Below are 23,683 nucleotides of genomic sequence, written 5' to 3'. Positions count from 1 at the left end.
ATCATCCAGTTTCACAGATGAGTAAACCATGGCTCACAGAGGCTGACAAATGAATATAAAGCCACTCCTTTAATATGTTGGAGGGCCTGGCTGAATTTGAGCAGGTGAATAGGCCTATGTCTCTACCTGAGGCAATTACAAGGAGGAGTGGCAGTGGGTGTGTATCAGAACAGAGCAAGTACTAGGAATACTTGAAGTCCTAGTATTCTCAGTACCCAAGAAATCGTTAACAAACATAATGTTCCATAGCAAACACTAAATAGGAAAACTGAACTTTGAAAACAAAATCTAATGTAACATTTTGATTCAAAAGACAATGTAGAATAACAAAGTATAAGTGAAACAGGAAATGAGTAAAACAGGGATGCAGAACTCTCATTTTGGAGGAAAAGGAGAAAAATACTGAGAAAAGTAGGAGGGTAAACAAATAATAAGTACTTCTGTAAAAGTCATAAGGAATCATACTATTAACTATCTGCCTAAATATATATACCTATATAGTTTTTTTTTCCATTTAGGCTGTCTGCTTCCTCCAGGACGAATAGACCATATAACAAAAACCAATGCCAGGCATAAGAGGCCCTCTTTTGAGTTGTTTGTAAGTCCAAGAGACTCCCAAACATTATATACTACTGCTACTTGTCTTGGTTGCCCATGAGGTCCCTGTTGCTTAAGACATCATGAACCTCAGACAGAGCCCAGAGGTATTTGAGCTGGAACTGCCCTAAAACCACCTCCCCCTGGACAGGCTTTCATAGGACCAGAAGGCATCATGTATACTTCTGAAGAAAGAAAACAATCAATAGCCCTACACAGCTACAACAACTATGAACCACAATGATGACTAGCATGGCAAGATAACCTTAAAAGGAGAAGCAGTGGCAAGCATATCTTGACAGTAAGCCACGGCCAACTAACTGAACTAAAGACCCCAAAATAAGAGAAAAATTATGACCAGTACTGGAAACCCAGCAACTACCCAGTGCCAGGGAACTCATACATAGTAGAGAAAAACCTACAAACACCACTTAACTAAACATGAGTAACACTGAACTATGTTCTAAATAGTTGTACTTATACGTGCAGATAAGTCTAGTGCTTACTCCTCAAAAAGGAAACTTCTCATTGCAAGAAATGGAGATTGTTAATGAAAATGACAACCAATCAAAATACAGAGCTGTGGAACCTAGTCCCAATTGGTATGTATGTATGTATGTATATATATATATATATATAAGATCCAACTCCTACATTAAAGGCTCAGAAATTATTACAGAAGAGAGGGCAAAAAATAATATTTTATGCGCCAGAGGAACAAGAAGCTTTCTGTGAGACTGTTTCTACTAAAAGTATCAAGTGCTACACCTATGAAGTCTCACCAGCATGGCTCTCCAAATATAATTAGAACGAAAACAACACATAGATGTCACCAGAGATACCAACATGGAAGGAGAAAAGCCAACAAGGCCTTAACCCTACACAAAGAAATACAGGCAACTAAGAATTGCTGAGAATTTGAGGAAGTCTTCCCCTAGGAAGATATGCCAATAGGGTATCCAAAACCAAATAGTCAATCCTAAAAACATGAAAAACTAACATTATATGGACTAAGCAGGTTATATTTATATATTCAGGAATATACACTTAAAACAACAAATGAAGAAAAAGAGGCCACAGTTTTGAAAGATAAAGAGAGGAGAAGTATAAAATGATATAATATCTCACAGTCAATTTTTACAAGTCAATTTAGAATGTAACTTAAATCATGACCATGGGCCTGAGACACAGTTCTGTGGCAGTATTTCCATTTTCATGTTTGAGGCCCTTGTTTCCATAACCAGCACTGCAAAAACAGACAAATTTGTGTCTATATGCTTCTCAATGGTAGATCCAAAAGGCAAAATGGTGATTTTTTTTTCGGGATTGTATTTGTTTCCTATAACGCCTTATGTTTTTCACTAATGACTTTCACAGACATCATTAATAGAATACACAAATGGTTCTAAACAATATTTATGAATTTCCACAACGCGATTTCATAAACAGCTTTAGTATCTGCCCATTATTCTCTAATTCTGTTTTGTGTGGTCTTCTACTTTCTTAATGCAAATAGGTTTGATTTACTTCCGAGAAATCTCTGTACACATGGCTTTTCTCATGATGAAAGCATTCTCCAACACGACTTCCATTTTTTCTTTTTGGAATTTATGTCTCCTGACAATACTAGTTCAGTAAATCCCATAGTTGTCGATGTTGCTGCCTTCATTCCTTCACTGTCCCACTCTTACTCAATAGTAACTATGGTCTCACCACAGAGCCGAGCCCAACAGGGTTTACCTTGAAAGTAGAGCAGAAAAGACACTAATTCTCTCCAAGTCAGTGTTGAACATAGTAGAAAAGAGAAGAAAAGAAAAGGTGACAACAAGCAAAGAATGCTAAAGCCTACAAGGTGCAGTGTTAGGCTTTTTTGTATATTCTCCCTTATTACCTACCCTAATAAGGCAGATGACCCTCAAAAGTCCCTGTCAGGCATGGTCATCCTTTCCATGTGCAAATGAGGAGAATGAGGTCTGAATGAGTAACTTCTCAGAGACATGGAACTTTCAAGTAGCTGCGCCCCTGAGCACACTGCCTGGCCATGCTGTAGGGAGCTGTGACATCAGTTAACAGTTTGGGTTCAAACATAAATATTACATAAAAATTATGAAACATTATGGAGAAAAACACCTTTGATTCAATTAGACAATCACATATGTATCATCTTACTTAGTGGGAGGGAATATTTTGTTTGATGGTAATAATCACTTCCAGTAAAACAAGGATCACTTCAGAAGCTGAAGCAATTCAGCTTCATGGCTGAGCAATTATACTCCATCTATCCACAGAGAATAAGATGGGCCAGACAGCACTATAATCCCCAAAGGTGCATGCCATCTGTGGACTATCAGAGTCTACACACACAATGGCAAATGAGATGATATCACTTTGTACTCCAACCAGAAAGACAAGATTAGTAGCCAACAATTAACCATTTGTGAACAGGCAAATGGTTGTTAAAATCTATTATGGTCCCATGGAACTCCAGGAGGAGATTACTTCATCCCCTGATTTCACAAGTAGCAATTGTCCCTTTCCCAACTGGTGAGTTAAGGTTCTGATATTCTTCTAAAGAAGAAATCACAAAGCACCTTTGATAAAAGTACAAATAAAATATGCAGCTGGTGACACTGGTTTTCTTGTTTCTTGGTATCACTATTCTGGTATGAGCTTAATCTGTAAATCACAATTCTGTGGTATATTCTATGTACACATTATTCATATGGGGAGACAGGGTGCTAACTAATAATATGCACTGTATTATCTCCTAAAGCACAAAATTGTCTATTAATTCTAAAAAATTTTAAGGAAACCTCACACATAGGAAACATCTCACCCTTTACTGCTGTAATTCTGTGTTGGAAATGGTTATTGGAAACCTGTTTTAATGTCTTTAAGAACAAAGGCAGAGTGGGTTTTTTTTTTCTTATTGAAGGTAACAGCTGAAGATAAGAGGGATATTATGGATCAGAAGGTAGCTAAAGAGAGTGCTCAATCTTGTGGGAGAAAGTCTTGAAATTACAACACTATCTGCTTCCCTGATCTGGGTCTGCCATGTATGACTAATGGCGCATGGCCAGGACAGTCTCATATGTAGCTAGAGAAACAAGGACACTATATACGTGCTGAAGTGCCATAAAAAATTTCTACATAGTGAAAGGAGTGTTTAAAAAAATGGTATGTTTTTTTTTTTTGTCTATTTGTTTGTTTTTTGTTTTTTGAGACAGGTTCCTGCTATGCGTCCCTGCATGGTCTGGAACTCACTATATATATATATATATATCAAGTGGACCTTGAACTCATAGAGATCTGCTACTTGTGCCTCCTGAGTGCTGGAACTAAAGGCATGCATCACCCTGTCCAACTCCAACATCTACTGTTACAAACATATAAACGACAGTTTTATTGGTTTTACATCCTGCACCCCAATCCCACTAAACTTCCTATCCCTACATATCTGCCCTCTGACCTTGCCACCTCCCTTCCCAAAAGAAAACAACAACAAAAATCTCGCTGTGGAAGCAAGAGTCATACAGTATACCCTTTTTGCCCAAACAGCTTCACTAGTAAATGTTCACTGCAGTGAGTCATTGGTCCGGTTCCAGGACTCTCTGGCTTCTGTTATACTATCAATACTTTATTCTTACTGGGATTCTTTTCAGTATCCTGTTGTGAGATGTCATGGAGATCCCACAGCTTTGGATCTGTAGGACCAGCCCTTTCATGTGCTTCAGCAATTCAAGAATATTTTTAAGGGAAGCTGTAGGACATGGGCTTTTTATGTTCAACACCACTGCTATTTTGTTGGGTGGTTTTGCTGCTGCTTTCTTATGAGGGACTCCCTTATATACTATAAAATGTTCAGCAGTCTCCAGCATCTATTTACCAAATAACAGGCAGTTGTGACCATCAGTATCTTCAAACACTGCCATGTGTTCCCTGGAGGACAAAGCTACTCTCCCAATCTCTACTCCCCTAGCTCCATTAAATCTGAACTTTACAGCAAAAAACATGATCAATACACTTTAGGAAAAACAAAGAGGAAATTATCTTGAGATTTATTTTAATTTATGCAATTAATTTTGTATAGGGTAGGAATGTCAGCTTAAAAATTCTCAAGATTAATTTATGATAATAGACATTTTACAAAACAGATATTTGTCAACTAAACGAAAGCTCAAGACTGCCACTGAAAACCAGAAGTTCATGAACTTCACAATGTCACTGAGGTGAATACAGAGTTTAGACAAATATATATGATTTGTTATGAAGCCCATATTTAGAGGAATGTGCTATATCATCTAAAAATGGCTCAAAATCCAAACAGTGGCAGCACACCATCTATTTGTGGCTAGTCCCAAACTGCTAATTATCTCAAGTACTTTATGAACTGGGCATTGCTTCATGATTCTTAATTCATTTTATTAGTTTTACTTGTTTTATTGATAGATAATCAAGTCTGAACAAAAAGATGGAAAGTGCTTGAGGACCAACTATAACTATACTCTGTATGACTTCCACACACATGCCAGGCACACATATATCCTCTCCCACACAAATACTCCTGTATGCATGCACACACACTCACACAGAATTTTAAAATCCTAACATACAGATTCCATACCTGACCATATGGCTCCCCTCCCACAGAATCATTATAGCCTCAGGTAATATGTGTTAGATTAATAACATTATTTCTTTAATTGATGAGAAATAGGTTGAATTATCTGTAAATTTCTCTCTCTCATAAACTGAGAATATTTTTGAAGAGCTAGCTATTTCCTAGGTTTTTTTATCTGCCCATATATATTATGAATACATGTTAACAAAGCAACCAAAATGTCTGCAATAGAACCTTCTGAGTATTAAACCACCAAGTCTGTTATTCTTAGTCAATGAGTGGGCACAGTACTTACATTATTATAATTTATGATTGCTGACAAAAACAATGATGGGAACCAAACTACTGATTCCTTAGCTCAGTAAATCTAAGTGGGGAAATACATAGTAGGATGAGCACAGGTGACATTCACTAGGCTTGAGCAGTCTAGGGAAATTCTAGGAAAAGCAATGAATTCTAGGGAAGAAAGACTGATATCATCTTTAAGGACTACAATCAGATAAGGAACTGTGTTACACATGTCATCCCTTACGGGTCTAACAGACATGGAAAGGGAATGAAAAACCAGACACTTTCTGAGAAGATACAACATTTTACCTACTGAGCAAGGGTCCTATTTTTGGTTTCTCTAAAACTAGAAGCAAACACCTCATACACACCAGCTTGGAAAGTGCTCTGCCACTGAGATACACCCCTAACTCCAAGTGCTCTATTCTTAAGCGCTTAAAGAAAAGAGGGGAAGAGGAGAGAAAAAAACATGCTATCTGCATGGAACTGAATTCTAACTCAGGGGTGGGGATGAGGTCAATCACAATATGCTCCTTACCACTGGTTAACTAGCAGCTAAGCAGGTAGGTACACGTCCTCAAACTTCACCTCCTCAGTCTACTGTCTACTCTAGAAGGAGCAGTCAGGACAGTACCCAGACATAACTATGGATAAAAGACTAAGGAGAGTCAGCATGAGAAACACATTCTCATCAAGCAGTCAGACTGAAACATACTCTCAAATCTCTCACACACAGAGCTGGTGTCTTCAGAGAGACAGTCTAGCCTAGTCATAATGGGCAGTGGGAAGTGTTCACTAGTCATACTCCTGGCCTAACCATGCTTGTCCCAGATTGGACTCTGGCCAGTCTACTGAAGACTCAGCCACTCCTTAGCTGCAGGAAATCCAAGCCTCTAATTCACATTGAAAACAAAACCAAGAGCATTCAATATCACATTAATTTCACCCTTTAATTATGATGGCATAATCACCAGAGTCAGGAAATCCAGTTTAACTTAATCACTTAATTTTTTTAACCTTTTGAACTTGTATGTAGGATATATCTGATTTTGGTTTCTCCCTAATTGTTAACATAAATACATTTAATTTTACTTGTAATGAATTTCTGTTAATACTATTTATAAATCAACAAATCTATAATCATGCCATGCAAAGAATTCTGCAGATATATTAATTAAGATACAGTGGACTGAATATTTGACATAGGTGACAGTTTTATTTTTACCTTCTAATGTAATGAACAAAAAATTAAAAATAATATTATTGATAGATTTACAGTAGAGCTTGTTATAATGTTTTAATTTATAGAACAATCTCAGATATGAGTAATTTTGCACATATGGTGGTACACACATGTAATTCCAACACTTGAAACCTGAGGCAGGAGGATCTCCTATTTGAGATCACTCTGGAACATATGGTAAAATGAGACCAAGTAGGGACTGGAGGATGGAGTCAACTATTGGTAAACAGTGGATTTGAAAAAATTATTAATGAGATAATTTTCTTAATGAAATTTCTTAATAATTAATGAGATAATGTTTCTTAATGAAACAAAGAATCTTTTCATATTTTTCTCATGATTTGACCAATATCATTAACATCTTCATGACATCACAATTTTACTAACTCTAGCTTTTCAAAAAAACTTATAAGTGAAGGCAAAAAATGTATATATCAATTTTTATAGAAATTAAATACCTTAGGTAATAAGCGTAATCTTTTCTCCTAATAAATAAGTCTGTATATCTAGAAGGAAGGATAAGTTGTACAACTTATTTGTGCAAAGAATATTAAAGCTTTTACTTATTAAAATAAAATAGTTAATTTATTTGAAAAATTGGATACTTATTAATAAAATACCCCATTAATAGTTATATAAGTATATAACAAGTAGTATTAATAACTCAGAACATGCTAATACATTTCCATGCCTATGTACCTACAGTGCTAGGATCTTTTTTTATTAGATATATTTTTTATTTATATTTCAAATGATTTCCCCTTTTCTGACCCCCCACTCCCCAAAAGTCCCATAAGCCCTCTTCCCTCCCCCTGTTTACCTATCCATCCCTTCCCACTTCCCTGTTCTGGTTTTGCCCTATACTGCTACACTGAGTCTTTCCAGAACCAGGGGCCTCTCCTTCATTCTTCTTGTACATCATTTGATGTGTGGATTATGTTTTGAGTATTCCAATTTTCTAGGCTAATATCCACTTATTAGTGAGTACATACCATGATTAATCTTTTGAGACTGGGTTACCTCTCTAGTATGATGTTCTCCAGCTCCATCCATTTGTCTAAGAATTCTATGAATTCCTCTTAGCACTGCTTTCATTGTGTCCCAAAGATTTGGGTATGTTGTGTCTTCATTTTCATTAAATTCTAAAAAGTCTCTGAGTTCTTTCTTTATTTCTTCTTTGGCCAAGGTGTCATTGAGTAGAATATTGTTCAGCCTCCATGAGTATGTGGGATTTCTGTTGTTTTTGTTGCCATTGAAGACCACTCTTACTCCATAGTGATCCGATAGGAGACATGGGATTAGTTTGATCTTTTTGTATTTGTTGAGGACTGTCTTGTGACCAATTATATGGTCGATTTTGGAGAAGGTACCATGAGGTGCTGAGAAAAAGGTATATTCTTTTGTTTTAGGGTGAAATGTTCTATAAGTATCAGTCAAGTCCAATTGGTCCAAAGCTTCAATTAGTTTTATTGTGTCCCTGTTTATTTTCTGTTTTCCTGATCAGTCCATTGAGGAGAGTGGAGTGTTGAAGTCACTCACAATTACTGTGTTAGGTGCAATGTGTGCTTTGAGCTTTAGTAAAGTTTCTTTTACTAATGAGGGTGCCCTTGCATTTGGCACATAGATGTTCAGAATTGATAGTTCTTCTTGGTGGATTTTTCCTTTGACCAGCAAGAAGTGTCCTTCTGTATCTCTTTTGGTGACTTTAGGTTGAAAGTCAATTTTATCTGATATTAGAATGGCTACTCCGGCTTGTTTCCTGAGACCATTGGCTTGTAAAATTGTCTTCCAGCCTTTTACTCTAAGGTAGTTTTTGTCTTTGACATTGAGGTGTGTTTCCTGTATGCAGCAATATGTAGGGTACTGTTTCCTTATCCAGTCTGTTAGTCTATGTCTTTTTACTGGGGAGTTGAGTCCAATGAAGTTAGGAGATATTAAGGAATAGTGATTATTACTTCCTGTCATTTTTGATGTTATTTTTGTATTTGAGTGGTTATCGTCTTTTGGGTTGATGAAAGAAGGTAACTATATTGCTTTTTCCAGGGTGTCGTTTCCCTCCTTGTATTGGAGTTTTCCTATTATTCTTTGTAGAGCTGAGTTTGTAGAAAGATACTGTGTAAATTTGGTTTTGTCATGGAATATCTTGGTTTCTCCATCTATTGTGATTGAGAGTTTTGCTAGGTATAGTAGTCTTGGATGACATTTGGGTTCTCTTAGAGTCTGCATGAGATCTGCCCAGGATCTTCTAGCTTTCATGGTCTCTGGTGAGAAGGCTGGTGTAAATCTGATAGGTCTTCCTTTATATGTTACTTGGCCTTCTTCTCTTGCTGCCTTTAATATTCTTTCTTTCTTTAGTACATTTGGGGTTTTGATTATTATGTGACGAGAGGTATTTCTGCTCAGGTCCGGAGTGTTTGGAGTTCTGTAGGCTTCTTGATATTTGCATCTATGGCCCCTGATTTCTCCTCAAGGTTTTCTATCTCCAAAGTTGTCTCCCTTTGTGATTTCTTAGTTGTTTCTACTTCTGATTTTAGATCCTGGATGGTTTTGCTTAGCTCCTTCACTTGCTTGTTTGTGTTTTCCTGTAATTCTTTAAGAGATTTTTGTGTTTCCTCTTTCACGACTTCTGCTGTTTGACTCAATTTCTCCTGCATTTCTTTAAGGATTTTGTGTGTGTGTGTGTGTGTGTGTGTGTGTGTTTCTTCTTTATTGGCTTCTATCTCTTGAGCCTTATTCTCCTGAATTTCTTTAAGTGATTTTTCTGTTTCCATTATACGGGTTTCTAGCTTATTCATGTTCCCCTGTATTTCTTTAAGAGATTCATTTATGTTCTTTTTGTGTTCTTCTAGCAGCATCATGAATAGTGATTTTAAATCCAAATCTTGTTTTTCTGGTGTGTTTGTGTAACCAGGACTTGCTGATATTGGAGAGTTTGGTTCAGATGCTGCCATATTGCCTAGATTTCTGCTAGTAGCGTTCCTGTGTTTGCCCTTTGCCATCTTGTTATTTCTGGCGTTATTTGGTCTTGTCTCTGGCTGGTATTTGCACTATTGGTATTCTGTTCAAGAACTTTCCCCCTGTACCAATGTCCTCAAGGGTCTTCCCCAGTTTCTTTTCTATTAGCTTCAGAGTGTCTGGCTTTATGTGGAGGTCCTTGATCCATTTGGAGTTGAGCTTAGTACAAGGAGACAAGGATGAATCAATTCACATTCTTTTTGCATGCTGACCTCCAACTGAACCAGCACCATTTGTTAAAAAGGCTATCTTTTTTCCATTGGATGTTTTCAGCCGCTTTGTCGAGGATCAAGTGGCCATAGGTGTGTGGGTTCATTTCTGGATCTTCAATCCTGTTCCATTGATCCTCCTGCCTGTCACTGTACCAATACCATGCAGTTTTTAACACTATTGCTTTGTAGTATTGCTTGAGGTCAGGGATACTGATTCCCCCAGAATTTCCTTTGTTGTTGAGAATAGTTTTAGCTATCCTGGGTTTTTTGTTATTCCAGATGAATTTGAGAATTGCTCTTTCTAGCTCTATGAAGAACTGAGTTGGGCTTTGATGGGTATTGTGTTGAATCTGTATATTGCTTTTGGCAAAATGGCCATTTTAACTATATTAAACCTGCCAATCCATGAGCATGGCAGGTTTTTTCGATTTTCTGACATCTTCTTCCATTTCCTTCTTCAGGGTCTTGAAGTTCTTCTCGTATAGATCTTTACTTGTTTGGTCAGAGTCACACCAAGGTACTTTATATGTTTGTGGCTATTGTGAAGGGTGTCATTTCCCTAATTTCTTTCTCAGCCTGCTTATACTTTGAGTATAGAAAGGCTACTGATTTGCTTTCTCACTAGCTTGCAGTAGGTGCTATTAAAGTGCCCACATTTTATATGAACATCATAAATGCACTTTCTCCTAATGGAAAGAGCTGCTGGATCACTGGGTTTGTTTCCTAGCAATTATTTCCAATTACTTTTCTTATATAATGAACAGTGATTCCATATATATGTATATATATATATATATATGTATATATGTACATATACATGTATATAATTAATATATATTTATTTTTATATATGATTTTATTTTATAATATATATATTATAAAAATTATTTTACATATTTATGCTATTTTCTTTATATATTATTTTAAATATCTTTTATTTTAAATCTTTGTGTTTTATATATAAATATATAAAATAAAGTTCTTATAAGACAAATATGTTTTTAAATAAAGTTCTAAAAATGATAGAAAAAGGAACTTGGAATGAAGTAAACATATGTAGTGACATAAGCATGAGATAGTAAGAAAACTTTGGAGTTGGGTGCTGTTGTGAGCAGGTCTTTGGTCAGCTACAAACTTGGTATCACACACTAATGATGCTGAAATTTTCTTTTGTGCACAAGACTTCTTTATACATCAGGAAAGAACTCAAGTGTTCCAACAAAAAATTACATCTCCAGCACAGTAGGGCTACCCCACATTACTGACTCTTGGACACTGTTTCCTAGATTAATTTGCTACTTGGGAGAAACCTACTGCAAGTTTCTTGGATGTCCATTAGATATTCCTTTAAGGTCTCATCAGTAAATATTTAGGGTTTTCAGGATACAGGACTTTAGAGTGTGAACAGAGCCATAAAAAAATGTAAACAAATGAGCATAATTGTATCCCAATAAAACTAAATTTACACACACACACCACACACATAACACATACACACCATACATACACCACCCCCCCACACCCCCACCCCCACACACCCACACACCCATGAGTAAGAGAATTCAATTTGGCCCTTTTTGCAAAAGAATTTGCCAACCTCTAGTCTAGAAAACTTTTATATTAAAAAAACAGTTCTCTAATACCATTTCTACTCATAAATTACCATAAAATATTATATATCTATGCAATCAAAAGACTGACAGCTATTTGCAGCAAAAGAAAGATTTATTTCTCCCCAAGATATATCAGTCTGAGCTCCACTAACTAAACTTTTTTTAAATATTTTTATTTTCTATATTCTTTGTTTACATTCCAAATGATTTTCCCTTTCCCAGATTCCCCCCTCCCCATATGTCCCATAAACCTCCTTCTCTCCATCCCTTCTCCAATCACCTCCCTCCTTTTTCTCTGTCTTTATATTCCCTTCCCATGCTATATCAATCCTTTCCAGGATCAGGACCCTCTCCATACTTCTTCATGGGAGTCATTTGTTATGCAATTTGTGCCTTGGGTATTCAGAGCTTCTGGGCTAATTAATATCCACTTATCAGAGATTGCATTCCATGTGTATTCTTTTGTGATTGGGTTACCTCACTTAGGATGATATTTTCCAGATCAAACCATTTGCCTAAAAATTTTGTGAATTCATTGTTTCTAATTGCTGAGTAGTATTCCATTGTGTAAATATACCACATTTTCTGTATCCATTCCTCCTTTGAGGGGCATCTGGGTTCTTTCCAGCTTCTGGCTATTATAAAAAAGGCTGCTATGAACATAATGGAGCATGTGTCTTTATTGCATGCTGGGGAATCCTTTGGGTATATGCCCAGGAGAGGTATAGCAGGGTCTTCTGGAAGTCTCATGTCCAGTTTTCTGAGGAACCTCCAGACTGATTTCCACAGTGGTTGTACCATCTTACAGCCCCACCAGCAGTGGAAGAGTGTTCCTCTTTCTCCACATCCTCGCCAACACCTGCTGTCTCCTGAGTTTTTGACCTTAGCCATTCTGCCTGGTGTAAGGTGAAATCTCAGGGTTCACTAACTAAAGTTTTGTGTTGTGCCTTGGATTACACTGATGTTTTCCGAGCTCCATCCAGTAAACGTGCTCGTTCCCTGTGGGAATCCGTGTAACAGTAAGATGATGTCACTTTCAGTGCCATCCTAAGCTTTATTTACACATATTAAAAGTTTAAAATGTGTATAATGCTCATTAAGGTATGTCAATCAGAGTGAATCAGTACCACAATTAGTTTGTTAGTTCTAATTATATATATACATATATATACACACACACACATATATATATACAACCAATAAAACAATATTCATTAAAAACTCACCTATAAATTTTTACTGTTTTCTAATTCTGACATCCTAAATTTAAGTCATTAAACATTTATTGCAATGGGGATACACATTCTTTCTTTAAAAATATTTACTGAATGCCCATTAGCACAATGGCCTGTCTTCAGATACTAGAGCTATAAAAACATAGTGTAGTCCTCCTCTAAGAGTCTCAGCCTGACACAAATGTCTCCTCAGAAAACAATGTTTAATCTTTAAAAATGACTTTCATATTATTTTTAATTTAGTTTTCAAGTTTTAAATGCTGCATATACTAAATTTTAGACAATTTTCAAAGCTAGTATTTATATATGTTTCATATTTCTTTTCTTTTCTTTTTTTTGTTTTTTGGGGTTTTGTTTGTTTGTTTGTTTCTTTTGTTTTGTTTTTCAAGACAGGGTTTCTCTGTATAGCACTGGCTGGCCTGGAACTCACTCTGTAGACCAGGCTGGCCTCAAACTCAGAAATCCACCTGCCCATGTCTCCCAAATGCTGGGATTAAAGGCATGCACCACTACTGCCTGGCTGTTTCATATTTCTATCTATATGTTTTATTTGGTAATATAAATCAAGTTTAAAAAATGGAACATCCCTGAATTCTTTTTTTTTTTTTAAGGGCTATAGCTGGCCCAGTAGTTTTTTTCCCCCCTCTGAGTAATGTTTTATTCTTTTTTTATTCGATATATTTTTTATTTTCATTTCAAATGATTTCCCCTTTTCTAGCCCCCCACTCCCCGAAAGTCCCGTAAGCCCCCTTCTCTCCCCCTGTCCTCCCACCCACCCCTTCCCACTTCCCGATTCCGGTTTTGCCGAATACTGCTTCACTGAGTCTTTCCAGAACAAGGGGCCACTCCTCCTTTCTTCTTGTATCTCATTTGATGTGTGGATTATGTTTTGGGTATTCCAGTTTTCTAAGTTAATAAGCACTTATTAGTGAGTGCATACCATGATTCACCTTTTGAGTCTGGGTTACCTCACTTAGTATGATGTTCTCTAGCTCCATCCATTTGCCTAAGAATTTCATGAATTCATTGTTTCTAATGGCTGAATAGTACTCCATTGTGTAGATATACCACATTTTTTGCATCCACTCTTCTGTTGAGGGATACCTGGGTTCTTTCTAGAATCTGGCTATTATAAATAGGGCTGCTATGAACATAGTAGAGCATGTATCCTTATTACATGGTGGGGAATCCTCCGGGTATATGCCTGGAGTGGTATAGCAGGATCTTCTGGAAGTGAGGTGCCCAGTTTCCGGAGGAACCGCCAGAATGATTTCCAGAGTGGTTGTACCAATTATCAACCCCACCAGCGGTGGAGGAGTGTTCCTCTTTCTCCACACCCTCTCCAACACCTGCTGTCTCCTGAATTTTTTTTTATTCGATTTATTTTTTATTTACATTTCAAATGATTTCCCCTTTTCTAGCCCCCCACTCCCCGAAAGTCCCATAAGCCCCCTTTTCTCCCCCTGTCCTCCCACCCACCCCTTCCCACTTCCCCGTTCTGGTTTTGCCCTATACTTCTTCACTGAGTCTTTCTTGAACAAGGGGCTACTCCTCCTTTCTTCTTGTACCTCATTTGATGTATGGATTATGTTTGGGGTATTCCAGTTTTCTAGGTTAATATCCACTTATTAGTGAGTGCATACCATGAGTCACCTTTTGAGTCTGGGTTACCTCACTTAGTATGATGTTTTCTAGCTCCATCCATTTGCCTAAGAATTTCATGAATTCATTGTTTCTAATGGCTGAATAGTACTCCATTGTGTAGATATACCACATTTTTTGCATCCACTGTTCTGTTGAGGGATACCTGGGTTCTTTCCAGCATCTGGTAATTATAAATAGGGCTGCTATGAACATAGTAGAGCATGTATCCTTATTACATGGTGGGGAATCCTCTGGGTATATGCCCAGGAGTGGTATAGCAGGATCTTCTGGAAGTGAGGTGCCCAGTTTCCGGAGGAACCGCCAGACTGATTTCCAGAGTGGTTGTACCAATTTGCAACCCCACCAGCAGTGGAGGAGTGTTCCTCTTTCTCCACATCCTCTCCAACACCTGCTGTCTCCTGAATTTTTAATCTTAGCCATTCTGACTGGTGTAAGGTGAAATCTCAGGGTTGTTTTGATTTGCATTTCCCTAATGACCAATGAAGTTGAGCATTTTTTAAGATGCTTCTCCGCCATCCGAAGTTCTTCAGGTGAGAATTCCCTGTTTAACTCTGTACCCCATTTTTTAATAGGGTTGTTTGGTTTTCTGGAGTCTAACTTCTTAAGTTTTTTTATATATATTGTATATTAGCCCTCTATCTGATGTAGGATTGGTGAAGATCTTTTCCCAATTTGTTGGTTGCCGATTTGTCCTTTTGATGGTGTCCTTTGCCGTACAGAAACTTTGTAATTTTATGAGGTCCCATTTGTCAATTCTTGATCTTAGAGCATACGCTATTGGTGTTCTGTTCAGAAATTTTCTCCCTGTACCAATGTCCTCAAGGGTCTTCCCCAGTTTCTTTTCTATTAGCTTCAGAGTGTCTGGCTTAATGTGGAGGTCGTTGATCCATTTGGATTTGAGCTTAGTACAAGGCGATAAAGATGGATCAATTCGCATTCTTCTGCATGCTGACCTCCAGTTGAACCAGCACCATTTGTTGAAAAGGCTATCTTTTTTCCATTGGATGTTTTCAGCCCCTTTGTCAAGGATCAAGTGGCCATAGGTGTGTGGGTTCATTTCTGGATCTTCAATCCTGTTCCATTGATCTGCCTGCCTGTCACTGTACCCACACCATGCAGTTTCTAACACTATTGCTCTGTAGTATTGCTTGAGGTCAGGGATACTGATTCCCCCAGAATTTCTTTTATTGCTGAGAATAGTTTTAGCTATCCTGGGTTTTTTGTTATTCCAGATGAATTTGTTAATTGCTTTTTCTAACTCTGTGAAGAATTGAGTTGGGATTTTGATGGGTATTGCATTGAATCTGTATATTGCTTTTGGCAAAATGGCCATTTTAACTATATTGATTCTGGCGATCCATGAGCATGGGAGGTTTTCCCATTTTTTGAGGTCTTCTTCCATTTCCTTCTTCAGAGTCTTGAAGTTCTTGTCATACAGATCTTTCACATGTTTGGTAAGAGTCACCCCAAGATACTTTATACTGTTTGTGGCTATTGTGAAGGGGGTCATTTCCCTAATTTATTTCTCAGCCTGCTTATCCTTTGAGTATAGGAAGGCCACTGATTTGCTTGAGTTGATTTTATAACCTGCCACTTTGCTGAAATTGTTTATCAGCTGTAGGAGTTCTCTAGTGGAGTTTATTGGGTCACTTAGGTAAACTATCATGTCATCTGCAAATAATGATAGTTTTACTTATTCATTTCCAATTTGTATCCCTTTGACCTCCTTATGTTGTCGAATTACCCGAGCTAGTACCTCAAGTACAATATTGAAAAGATAAGGAGAGAGGGGGCAGCCCTGTCTAGTCCCTGATTTTAGTGGGATTGCTTCAAGTTTCTCTCCATTTAGTTTGATGCTGGCTACCGGTTTGCTATATATTGCTTTTACTATGTTTAGGTATGGGCCTTGAATTCCTGTTCTTTCCAAGACTTTAAGCATGAAAGGATGCTGAATTTTGTCAAATGCTTTTTCAGCATCCAATGAAATGACCATGTGGTTTTTTCCTTTGAGTTTGTTTATGTAGTGGATTGCATTGATGGATTTCCGTATATTAAACCAACCCTGCATTCCCGGGATAAAGCCTACTTGATCATGGTGGATGATCATTTTGATGTGTTCTTGGATTCGGTTGGCAATAGCAATTCTGACTGGTGTAAGGTGAAATCTCATTTTTTAAGATGCTTCTCCGCCATCTGAAGTTCTTCAGGTGAGAATTCTTTGTTTAACTCTGTACCCCATTTTTTAATAGGGTTGTTTGGTTTTCTGGAGTCTAACTTCTGGAGTTCTTTATATATATTCGATATTAGCCCTCTATCTGATGTAGGATTGGTGAAGATCTTTTCCCAATTTGTTGGTTGCCGATTTGTCCTCTTGATGGTGTCCTTTGCCTTACAGAAACTTTGTAATTTTATGAGGTCCCATTTGTCAATTCTTGATCTTAGAGCATACGCTATTGGTGTTCTGTTCAGAAACTTTCTCCCTATACCGATGTCCTCAAGGGTCTTCCCCAGTTTCTTTTCTTTAGCTTCAGAGTGTCTGGCTTTATGTGGAGGTCCTTGATCCATTTGGATTTGAGCTTAGTACAAGGAGACAAGGATGGATCAATTTGCATTCTTCTGCATGCTGACCTCCAGTTGAACCAGCACCATTTGTTGAAAAGGCTATCTTTTTTCCATTGGATGTTTTCAGCCCCTTTGTCAAGGATCAAGTGGCCATAGGTGTGTGGGTTCATTTCTGGATCTTCAATCCTGTTCCATTGATCTGCCTGCCTGTCACTGTACCAATACCATGCAGTTTTTAACACTATTGCTCTGTAGTATTGCTTGAGGTCAGGGATACTGATTCCCCCAGAATTTCTTTTGTTGCTGAGAATAGTTTTAGCTATCCTGGGTTTTTTGTTATTCCAGATGAATTTGATAATTGCTCTTTCTAACTCTGTGAAGAATTGAGTTGGGATTTTGATGGGTATTGCATTGAATCTGTATATTGCTTTTGGCGAAATGGCCATTTTAACTATATTGATTCTGGCGATCCATGAGCATGGGAGGTTTTCCCATTTTTTGAGGTCTTCTTCCATTTCCTTCTTCAGAGTCTTGAAGTTCTTGTCATACAGATCTTTCACATGTTTGGTAAGAGTCACCCCAAGATACTTTATACTGTTTGTGGCTATTGTGAAGGGGGTCATTTCCCTAATTTATTTCTCAGCCTGCTTATCCTTTGAGTATAGGAAGGCTACTGATTTGCTTGAGTTGATTTTATAACCTACCACTTTGCTGAAGTTGTTTATCAGCTGTAGGAGTTCTCTAGTGGAGTTTTTTGCGTCACTTAGGTAGAGTATCATGTCATCTGCAAATAATGATAGTTTGACTTCTTCCTTTCCAATTTGTATCCCTTTGACCTCCTTATGCTGTCAAATTGCTGGAGCTAGTACCTCATGTACAATATTGAAAAGATAAGGAGAGAGGGGGCAGCCCTGTCTAGTCCCTGATTTTAGTGGGATTGCTTCAAGTTTCTCTCCATTTAGTTTGATGCTGGCTACCGGTTTGCTGTATATTGCTTTTACCATGTTTAGGTATGGGCCTTGAATTCCTGTTCTTTCCAAGACTTTAAGCATGAAAGGATGTTGAATTTTGTCAAATGCTTTTTCAGCATCCAATGAAATGACCATGTGGTTTTTTTTTTTTGAGTTTGTTTATGTAGTGGATTGCACTGATGGATTTCTGTATATTGAACCAACCCTGCATTCCCGGGATAAAGCCTACTTGATCATGGTGGATGATCGTTTTGTTCTTGGATTCGGTTGGCAAGAATTTTATTGAGTATTTTTGCATCGATGTTCATAAGGGAAATTGGTCTGAAGTTCTCTTTCTTTGTTGGATCTTTGTGTGGTTTTGGTATCAGCGTAATTGTGGCTTCGTAGAAGGAATTGGGTAGGGTTCCTTCTGTTTCTATTTTGTGGAATAGTTTGACGAGTATTGGTGTTAACTCTTCTTTGAAAGTCTGATAGAATTCTGCACTGAAACCATCTGGTCCTGTGCTTTTTTTGGTTGGAAGATTTTCTATGACTCCTTCTACTTCTTTAGGCGTTATGGGACTGTTTAGATGATCTATTTGGTCCTGATTTAATTTTGGTATTTGGTATCTGTCAAGGAAATTGCCCATTTCCTCCAGATTCTCCAGTTGTGTTGAGTACAGGTTCTTGTAGTAGGATCTGATGATTTTTTGGATTTCCTCAGTTTCTGTTGTTATATCTCCCTTTTCATTTCTAAGTTTGTTAATTTGGATACTTTCTCTGTGCCCTTTGGTCAGTCTGGCTAAGGGTTTATCTATCTTGTTGATTTTCTCAAAGAACCAGCTCCTGGTTTTGTTGATTCTTTGTATGGTTCTCTTTGTTTCTACTTGATTGATTTCGGCCCTGAGTTTGATGATTTCCTGCCTTCTACTCCTCCTGGGTGAAATAGCTTCTTTTCGTTCCAGGGCTTTCAGGTGTGTCATTCATCTGGTAATGTATGCTCTCTCCATTTTCTTTTTGGAGGCATTCAGGGCTATGAGTGTTCCTCTTAGCACTGCTTTCATTGTGTCCCATAGGTTTGGGTATGTTGTGTCTTCATTTTCATTGTGTTCTACAAAGTCTTTAATTTCTTTATTTCTTCCTTGACCAAGGTATCATTGAGTAGAATATTGTTCAGTTTCCACGTGTATGTGGGTTTTCTGTTGTTTCTGTTGCTATTGAAGACTACTTTTACTCCATAGTGATCTGATAGGAGGCATGGGATTAGTTCTATCTTCTTATATATGTTGAGGTCTGTCTTGTGACCAATTATATGGTCGATTTTGGAGAAGGTACCATGAGGTGCTGAGAAAAAGGTATATTCTTTTGCTTTAGGATAGAATGTTCTATATACATCTGTTAAGTCTAATTGGTCCAAAGCTTCAATTAGTTTCATTGTGTCCCTGTTTAGTTTCTGTTTTCCTGATCGGTCCATTGAGGAAAGTGCAGTGTTGAAGTCACCCACAATTATTGTGTTAGGTACAATATGTGCTTTGAGCTTTAATAAAGTTTCTTTTACGAAAGAGGGTGCCCTTGCATTTGGAGCATAGATGTTCAGGATTGAGAGTTCTTCTTTTTGTATTTTTCCTTTGACCAGCAAGAAGTGTCCCTCGGAGTCTCTTTTGATGACTTTGGGTTGAAAGTCAATTTTATCTGATATTAAAATGGCTACTCTAGCTTGTTTCCTGAGACCATTTGCTTGTAAAATTGTCTTCCAGCCTTTTACTCTAAGGTAGTGTTTGTCTTTGACCCTAAGGTGTGTTTCCTGTAAGCAGCAAAATGTAGGGTCCTGTTTACGTATCCAGTCAGTTATTCTATGTCTTTTTATTGTGGCATTGAGTCCATTGATGTTAAGAGATATTAAGGAATAGTGATTGTTACTTCCTGTCATTTTTGACATTATTTTTAAAATTTGATTGGTTAACTTCTTTTGGGTTTGATGAACTGTTGCTATCTTGCTTTTTCCAGTGTGAAATTTCCCTCCTTGTATTGGTGTTTTCCTCCTATTATCCTTTGTAGGGCTCGGTTTGTGGATTGATAGGAAACAATAAAATGGCTTAAACCTCAAGGTGAAGTTTTACTTCATTTAATAATCTCAGTGCAAAAACCTATCTGGTAATTTTCATTTTAGTCAGTGTGTCTGAGTGTATATCTGCATGTACGTGTGTGTGTCTGTTGTCTATATGTGTAACTTCATCTGTAGCTGTGTATATGTATGTATTTGTACACCACTGACATAGAAGACAACTTTTACACTTAGCTCTCTCCTCTTCTATGGGTTATGGAGATCAAGCTATGTTGATGGTCCAAGATCATTTCTTAGAATATTCAGCGAGCACCCAGTTTGCAGAATGACATACAGGATGAGCCCCTTTGCAGGCCTGAAGGCATGAAGAGCATGGCTGGGCATGATCACGGTGACACTGGTGAGGGAAACTTAATATGGATGAGGGAAAGAACTTTAGGTTTTTCTCTAACATCATTTAAAATTTCCTTGAAATTAGTAAACATTACCTTTTAAAATTCAGAAAATAAAATTAATGAAAAAGGATTCATTTACAGGTACAAATAAAGGACAGGCAGAGACATATTTCATTATTCATTCTAAGAATGCTTTTTACCAATTCTAACTTGGCTAATTGAAAGTAACTTTTACCTTTTTTATGGGAGTAGGAAAAATATGTCAGGTCAAAGAGAAAAACCAAACAATACATGTATGTGAGCAAAGATAAAAGACTATCATTACTGAGAAGATTCCTAATACCCCCACACTCTACCCACCAGACATACCAAATGGGAAAATGAAACCCCATCTTTCTTGTCATTTCGTCTTACTAACAATACCCAGAACCATGAAACTAATTAAATGAGGAGAGAGAGAGAGGGGGGGGGGAGGGAGAGGGAGGGAGGGAGAGAGAGAGAGAGAGAGAGAGAGAGAGAGAGAGAGATCAGCGAAGACAGATTGGCATCCTTGCTGTAACAACACATCATGGGAATTGTTAACTTAAGCAATTACAAAATGAAAACAAGTGATGCTTAAGACACCTTTATAAATCAGTCACTTTAATCTTTCTCTATGACTTGTCAGCTTAATTAGATGAGTATATAGTCACATAAATTTTTACTGAAATGGTTAGACATGCTATTAGTTGTTGGGTAAGATACAAGTTATAATATTGGGCTTCTTATTCTCACACTCTAAGATTAAATGGCCACAAAATTTAATAAAATGCCTTTGATTTAGATTATACAGATAATTTTTACTTTAATGAATGAGATTCTGGGTTCTGTTCTCAGCAAAATTGACTTGTCTTGGTTAACATTTCCCATATTTCACTAAATCAGAGGTAATAGTGGGAGAATACATTTTCTTACTTAAAATTTAATGTTGAAGTGGACCCCTGAGATTTCTCAGACATGGAGCCACCAACCAGGGAGCATACACTAGCTGGCCTGAGGGTCCCAACACATATACAGAGGACTGGCTGGTCTGGCCTCAGTGAGGGAAGATGAGACCAACCCTTGAGAGAACTGAGACCCCAGAAAGAGGAGAGGCCTGGGGGGGTGTGGTGCGGTGGGGAGGTGGGCACATTCTCTTGGAGACAGGGGAGGAGGAATGGAATGTGGAACTGTGAGAGGGTAGACTGGAAGGGGGTAATAACAGGACTGTAAACAACAACAACAACAACAACAATAATAATAATAATCTGAAAAAATAATGTTGAATACAATGAGATACTATTGCTAATAGTCTCAAGGACAATTAATTAAGCCCATGAAAAAAAACTGAAGTTTTCTGGAAAACAAACAAAACCACATCCAATGCTTAAGAAATGATTTCAAACTGATTTTAGAATACATTCGAGAAACAATGATTTCTGCTGTCTCTCTAATGGAATGTAAAGAGAAGATACTGACTTTTCAGCTGGATGAATCTAGGTAGAGTAGACCACCAGTAGTTTATCCTTCATTCACACAGAAACTTCCCAATATTTGAGTTGAAAACTAATAAAACTAGTAAAGTTGGCAAACAGTCCAGCATTTCACAATTAGTTTTGAAATTTCTTACAGTTAGGCTTCATTCTTCATTACCACAGTCATTTATACTAGAAATGTATGTAAAAAATTTCTAATCTATAGAGCACCAGCAGAATATGGAGACAACCTTTTCTGTTGCTAAAGTAAAAAAAATTCCATTGAAGTAATGTATTCACTAACCTCTTCTGGGACTCTCATGATTGAAGAGAATCCCATTTACTGCAAAGAGATTATAAGCTTCACGGAAATTCACCACAATCCAATAGGCATAAAGTTTGGCTGCTCCTGTTGAATAAATTTTTTTAAGTTTACTCTAAAGGATCATGCTTTTAATTCACCTTAAACAATAATAACTAAAATAGTATTAATCCATCAAAATAGAAAATATGAATCACAAAGCAAAAACCAAACGTGTGCTAATTAATTTCCCGCTTTGTAACATTCATAATTAATTCTTTTGTCATCTCATTTATTCAACTATACTATATAAAATATTTTAAGTTCACCTTTCTGATCTCTGTCTCTGTCTCTGTCTCTGTCTCTCTCTCTCACACACACATACACACACAGAATTATAGACAATGAGAAAGAAAATACTTGGTATCTTAACATACAAATGTGTTTAAAAATGTTACTATGTACATCTTTAATGAACACTCTCTTTATAAATGTGGTAATTTAAGTCTGTTTTTTCTGCTATGTTTAAGATCAGAGAAATTTCAATGGAGAAAATGATTAAACAAACAAATACATCTCATTGCTTCAGCACAATCTCTAAACAGTTTAGGAGAAAAGTCATATTTGGGCTACATTTCCACATAGAGTGATCTATGTAGACAGGTTGGAGGAACAGGGGCTGGTGAGTGAGGTGGTGATTTTACCTGAAAGCAATGGTAATAATGGATACATTATGTTTCCCAATAAATCTCTCACGTTAGTCTATCTCAGTGTCAATCTTACACTCAAAAGATTTTAGCTATGTGTGCAGAATAAAAGCAAAAACATCCCCGCACCTTCATAAAACATTATACGTAGCTGGGCCCATATGTCCTTACCATAGGGTGACCTTGGATAGAAAGGTGTGGTCTCTTTCTGGGGTATTTCCTGCACTTTTCCATAAAGTTCACTTGTCGAGGCCTGGTAGAACTTCACAGAATTTATAAGGCCACAAGTTTTAATTGCATCCAGAAGCCGCAAGGTGCCAACTCCATCAACATCTGCGGTGTACTCAGCTAAGTCAAAGGAGATCTGGGAAGAGGAGGCAGACATGAGTGGCATTAATGGCCATCAGAGAGATACTAGCAAGGTGATAAACACAGCAGTTTCACCACCTGAGGCTTTATGCTGGTAAGAAAACAGCAAATGTTATTTCCTAACAGAATTCCAGTGTGGATGCCATCTACTTTGGATGTGTAATAGCAGAAGACTACATCAATATCCATTCAGCACTTTCAACAACACTTTAACACACTGCACTTCTTCTCATTCAAGCTGCATCCCTGAGAAGCTTTGTATGATCGGGCAACACTCTGTTCTTTAGAAAGTACTCCTTAAAAATACACTTTCAAACAAATTTTCAAACGTCTACAAAAATACACAGTTTAA

The 23,683-nt window shown here is 37.3% G+C and overlaps 1 protein-coding gene across 1 annotated transcript in view; it reads right to left on the bottom strand.

Annotated features, from left to right (window-relative positions):
• Gmds (GDP-mannose 4,6-dehydratase) overlaps positions 1 to 23,683 on the bottom strand; it is a 579,810-nt gene that overhangs the window by 322,834 nt on the left and 233,293 nt on the right. Inside the window, exons 5-6 of the mRNA XM_052157103.1 lie at positions 23,134 to 23,326; positions 22,259 to 22,363 (exon numbers count right to left, since the gene is read on the bottom strand). Coding sequence (XP_052013063.1) covers positions 22,259 to 22,363; positions 23,134 to 23,326 — 298 coding nt within the window. The remainder of the gene's footprint in view (positions 1 to 22,258; positions 22,364 to 23,133; positions 23,327 to 23,683) is intronic.

This window comes from Apodemus sylvaticus, chromosome 14, assembly GCF_947179515.1.
Source record: "Apodemus sylvaticus chromosome 14, mApoSyl1.1, whole genome shotgun sequence".
NCBI lineage: Eukaryota > Metazoa > Chordata > Mammalia > Rodentia > Muridae > Apodemus > Apodemus sylvaticus.
Note: the sequence above shows the minus strand (reverse complement) of the source record. Positions and strands in the feature narration are given on the sequence as shown.